Raw genomic sequence first — 6,000 nt, forward strand, 5'->3', positions numbered from 1 at the left:
AATAATCAGGTTGAGTTGCTCTTTTATAAATATAGAAGCCCTCTGGGCACGACTTATTAAAGTTTTAAAAGAGAATTAACTCCTGCAGCAGGTATTGCTGAACTTTTAATTGCTCATCAAAGAATTAATAGTGGCCAACCGTAGGGTTTGTGAAGTTAATAAACATAATATTAATAATCGAAAACTGAGTGACTGAAATAACTTCATTATGTTACAGCACATAAAAACACTGGAGTGAATATTAACATGTAGATCTAGTTTGCATGCTACCAGACACTCAAGCAATTATGGACTTTAAAGGAACAGTTCATAATGAAAATGTGCTCACCCTCAGGCCGTCCAAGATGTAGATGAGTTTGTTTCTTCATCAGATTTGAAGAAATGTAGCATTGCATCAGTGTCTCAGCAATGGATGCTCTGCAGTGAATGGGTGCCGTCAGAATCAGAGTCCAAACAGCTGATAAACACATCACAATAATCCACACCACTCCAGACCATAAGATAACATCTGGAGAAGACAAAAGCTGAGTGTTTGGAAGAAACAAATTCAAGACATTTTATTTCCAAGTAAAATACAAGTCCATAATTAATAGTAGCACCAGTGGAAAAGTCGTCTGTTCTGAATCAGGAGAAAAATCTGCACAGATTCAGCACCATCTTTTGTCTTCTCCAGATGTTAACTGGTGGACTGGAGTGCTGTGGATTACTGTGATGTTTTTATCAGCTGTTTGGACTCTGATTCTGACGGCACCCATTCACTGCAAATAATCCATTGCTGAGCAAGTGATGTAATGCTGTAACAAGCTGTGATTTGGTCTTTATTCATGTATTTATTCCAGCGTTTTGTTTGAAGCACTTGAGTGCAGTGAGTTATGTCTATTCATGAGCCGTGATCACTGTACCATTTGGTGAATTCGTTTTTCATGGCTATATTGTGGGATCATTGATGTCTCTAAATGGTGTGTTAAACCGACACCAGACTGTGGTTGGCAGGTGTACATGTCGGTCAGGTGTCTCTTCCTCTCTGAATGGGCAGTTCTTTGCTAATAGACCGCGAGAGACTCTCTTACCAGTGAAGTTAGCGCTAGCGCTGCTGGCCGTACGCGGTCAGTTCGTGAAAATGGCAGGAAATGAAATTTTCTGTAATGTAAACAATAATAGATCAGAGTCGATGTTCTGCCCACACAAACACAAAAACTATTACCGTCACATCACCCCACAGCACAAAAGCCTGTGTGTGTGTGTGTGTGTGTGTGTGTGTGTGTGTGTGTGTTATTTTCTGGGTTGTGGGCCTTTCCCATTATTCCCCCCAAATGTCTTGTATTGGCTTATTGCTTTGTTTTCCTCCCTCTCGCTGGTTTCTGTGTTTATTAGCACATTAGCTCCTTGGAGACTCAGAGTATCACAGACTCGCAGAAGAAGCCAGATCATTTCAGCCCTTTATTTGTGTTTGGAGAACTGACAGCAGCTGGTCATCTGGTCTGTTTACGCACGTCATGCACATTTCTGCTCTTATTCTGATCCGTTCAACAGTGCATGCTATTGCAAGTAAAACATTTGTCTTTGTAATCTTGATGAATGATTCAACAAACAATTAATGTGATTCCTGTGAAATATAACAGTCTGTGTATTAAAATTAATGGATATATTGAATATGTATGCACTTTGGAGCATGATGTGCATGAGTTGAAATGAGTTCAAATACTCATTTAAAGCCATAATGTGTTTTTGATTTTACTGATTAGGCTAATTGAGCAGGAGACATTCTTCATAAAATAAGAATGTATTTACTTATTTATTTGCTTGCTTGCTTTCATTTTTTTTCATAATTACACTGAAGCTGTGTAAAGCAACCTGTTGGTTATTTGAAAATTGAAAATTTAACTAAAAGTTTAAAATGAAAATATAAAATATAAAAAATAAATTCAAATTGATTGAAACAACAACAACAAAAACCTAATAGTACCTCATTGGTGTGGATGTTTTCTAGTTATTGTACAGGTGTGTAGTGTAGGTTGTCGTTAATATACACAAAGTATAATAAACGTGTTATTTTACAGATTTAGAGTTGAAGGTGTAGTTACCATAGCAACACGTCTGGAATAATAGCAGTAAGCAGTGAAAACATATTCCGCCTTGAACCTCTAGTAATCATAATCATGACAAAAACAAGAGGGTTTCTAGCACTCCTGGCACTCGTAATAAGAAGAATAATAAAAAATATTTATCTTGAATCCCGAACAGTGCAGACAGCACGGCTTCACTCTTGAACATCTAATGATGCTTCTGGAGTCTTCCAAGGTTAAACTCAAACTCTTGTGTTTTTTTGATGAGAGTTTACTTTGAGAAGAAATTCAGCAGTAGACTTGATAATAAAGATAAATAAGAGAAATGTCTGCTTTAGAGCCGCTAGGTCTTTATATAACGGTGTGATTTTGTATCTCAGTATGAAGTCGTTTTCTTCAGGGTGCTGCTTACTTGTTGCTAGATAATGTGTTACTATCTATTACAATGGTCATTATTACACTAAATATCATTTCTGATTTAAATATAATTTGTTGTGTTCTAAAATAAAACAATAAGCCCCAAGAAGCCGTGGTTTACGGTGAATTTATAACAGCTAAGGGGAGTTGTTAGGCACGACGCAGAGCTTAGCTGTTATAAATTCACTGTAAACCATGGCTTCAGGGGGCTTATTGCTTTTATAAAACAGTTACATAGCAAGGTTTCCCAAAATAATACAAAGCAAATAAAATGTAATGATATTAAAAAAAAAAAAAAAATTTACATACCAGTTTGCCTACTTATACTATGCCCTGAAAGTATGTACTCTTTTTGTGAAGAAAAAGTACATACTTTTGTGTATGTAGCAGAATAGTAGGCAATCTTTGGGTTATACTAGTTTGTCAACACTGCGTCTTTAACAGACGCTCTGTTGCTTAGATACATGTATTCTGTCACTGTTTAAACTGCACTGCCAATTATTTTATCACAGTTAACAAAATTCACATTTCATTCCAGAAACCTCCTCCTCAGGAAATGTCTTAATGGACACGACGACGACACGCACCACGACTCGCCCGGTTACCTTCACCATGACTACCGCCTCCACCTCCACCAGCACCACCATGACCAGCAGCACCCGATCTCCCTCCACGACACCGGCAGCCCCGCGCAGCACAACCACAGCCCGGCAGCCGGCGGCTCTTCCCGAGGTCACGGCGCGCTCCGACCCGTCCTCCGTCCTGCCCAACATCGCCGTGGAGTTCTGCAGCCCCGTCACCAACTCCTCCATCACCTGGCCCAAAACACGGCAGGGCTTCGTGGCCAAGCAGCCCTGCCCGCCGGGAACCATCGGTACGTTACAGCAGTCCAGAGCAGCCATGTAGTGATTATGTTCACCTGCAGAGGGCGCTGAGAGATGCACTGGTTACTAAGTTGTGCCAATACTTGAATAGGAACAGAGTGCTATTATCGTCAATTATCAAAAGATAATATACCCGTTATCGCTTTCAAGATATTGAAATATCTTATTCATTATTAATTAGTGCTGTCAAATAATTAATTGTGATTAATTGCATCCAAAATAAACGTTTTTGTTTACATAATATGTGACCCTGGAGCACAAAACCAGTCTTAAGTCACTGGGGTATGTTTGTAGCAATAGCCAAAAAAAAAACAATGTATGGGTCAAAATTATAGATTTTTCTTTTATGCCAAAAATCATAAGGATATTAAGTAAAGATCATGTTCCATGAAGATATTTTGTAAATTTCCTAACATAAATATATAAAAACCTAATTTTTGATTAGTAATATGCATTGCTAAAAACTTCTTTGGACAAATTTAAAGATGATTTTCTCAATATTTAGATTTTTTTTGCACCCTCAGGTTCCAGATTTTCAAATAGTTGTATCTCAAACAAATATTGTGCTATACTAACAAACCATACATCAATGGAAAGATTATTTATTCATCTTTATTAACTGTTAAATTTACCCTTATGACTGGTTTTGTGGTCCAGGGTCTCATATATGTACATGTACTTTGTTTATTTTTTATGTATATATAAATACACACACATGCATGTATATATTTCAGAAAAATATGTTATGTTTTATATTAAATTTATTTATGTATAATATAAATTATATGATTATAAATATAGACATGTAAGTACATGTAAATATTTTCAAAATATATATAGTATGTGTTTGTAGTTCTAAATACATAATAAATATACACAGAACACACACATATTGTGCAAACAAAACTTTTATTTTGGATGCAATTAATCGCGATTAATTGTTTGACAGCACTATTATTAATACATATTAACATTGTTATGCAAGCAATTATTTCCGCCATGAAATAAAAATGTTAAAATATAAGCTCAAATTTAAAAAAGTCACAATTATGAGAAATAAAAATGTTAAAATATAATTTCACGAAATAAACCAATTTTGGCTGTTTTTCTCTGAATTCTGAGTTGCATCTCGCAATTCTGATAAAATTTGTGATATAAACTTTTTAGAGAAATATAGTCAGAACAATGAAAAAGAAAGTCAGACTTCTGAGTACATTTTAGTAAATCAGACTTTTTTTTACATTTGGAATGCATCTCAATTTTTCTCAGAATTCGGAAAACAAAAAAGTGAGATCTGCTAGAATTTTGAGATAAAAAAGAACAAGAGAAGTCAGAATTATGAGAAACAAACTATAAAAACGTCAAAACTGCAGATTAAACTTAATTAGAAATAAATTCATATTTGCGAGATGTAAACTCAGAATTGTGGGTGGGGGGATCAAAATTCTCTAAATTCTGAGATTTTATTTATTTTTTTTCTCAGGTTTGACTTTTTTCCTCGCAAATATATACTATTTTTCATAGTTTGATTAATAGTTCATTTTAATATAGCCAGTTTGACTTGATTATAAATATGGTTTCAAAAATAATCAATAATGATAATAGTAATAATAGTTATTATTACTTAATAAAAAATGAAGAATGTGTGGTCCCTCTATTTTAATTGATAGATATTAACAAGTAACATTTCAGAAAGCTGCTCTTAACCATGAACATCCTAGCAACTGCATAGCGACGCCTTGCCCTGTTTCTACAGAGCAAATAAGCCCTGGTCACTGCATGTTTAACAGCTTGATTTGGTAACCCAGGTGTGGTGTTTTTGTCTGTGGTTATTAGTGAGTGTGTGGATGTGCAGCAGCCGAGCGACACACAGAGTGAGCACAAATAACACGAACGCAGCACACACATCAAACACTGCTGCAGCGCTCACTCGCCTTTCACCGCGGTCTGTCGCTCTCATTCCTCTCCTTTTCTTTCTTTAAACTTCAGCTTTTCCCTTCATTTCTCTTACTGTTCATATCCAAACGTTTCCCGTCGTCCTGTCTGTTTCCATGGTTACTTCGTTTGGTTTGATTGTTCTTCATGATTAGTTGATTGTTGTTGAAGTTCTCATAGCATCAGACTGGATTTGTCCTCTGGTCATTTCTCAGAGTAACACATTCACATCCTCATAAACTCTTTCAAAACAACAACATCAAAAAACACTAGCTTTTGATTGACGTGTGTATATTTTTTAACACTCCGTTCTATAATATCATTTAAAAGTTGAGCAATCAATACTTTTATTTAGCAAAGATGTGGTAAATTGATTAAAAGTGACAGTAAAGACATTTATAATGTAACAAAATATTTCTATTTCAAATAAATTATGTTCTTTTGAACTTTCTATTCTGTGAATCCTGAGAAATAAGATATATCACAGTTTCCACAGAAATATTGTGTAGCACAACAGTTTTCAACACTGATAATAATCAGAAATGTTTCTTGAGCAGCAAATCAGCATCTTAGAATGATTTCTGAAGATCATGTGACACTGAAGACTGGAGTAATGAAAATACAGCTTTATTCCTGATCACAGGAATCAATTACATTTTAACATATTCACATGGAAACAGTTATTTTAAACAGCACTT

The 6,000-nt window shown here is 35.4% G+C and overlaps 1 protein-coding gene across 1 annotated transcript in view; it reads left to right on the forward strand.

The window, feature by feature from the left end:
• Window positions 1–6,000, forward strand: part of LOC109080050 (adhesion G protein-coupled receptor L3-like) — a 288,219-nt gene that overhangs the window by 191,362 nt on the left and 90,857 nt on the right. The window contains exon 7 of the mRNA XM_042726857.1: window positions 3,022–3,357. Within this exon, the coding sequence (XP_042582791.1) occupies window positions 3,022–3,357 (336 nt within the window). The remainder of the gene's footprint in view (window positions 1–3,021; window positions 3,358–6,000) is intronic.

This window comes from Cyprinus carpio, chromosome B7 (genome assembly GCF_018340385.1).
Source record: "Cyprinus carpio isolate SPL01 chromosome B7, ASM1834038v1, whole genome shotgun sequence".
In the NCBI taxonomy this organism is placed as follows: domain Eukaryota; kingdom Metazoa; phylum Chordata; class Actinopteri; order Cypriniformes; family Cyprinidae; genus Cyprinus; species Cyprinus carpio.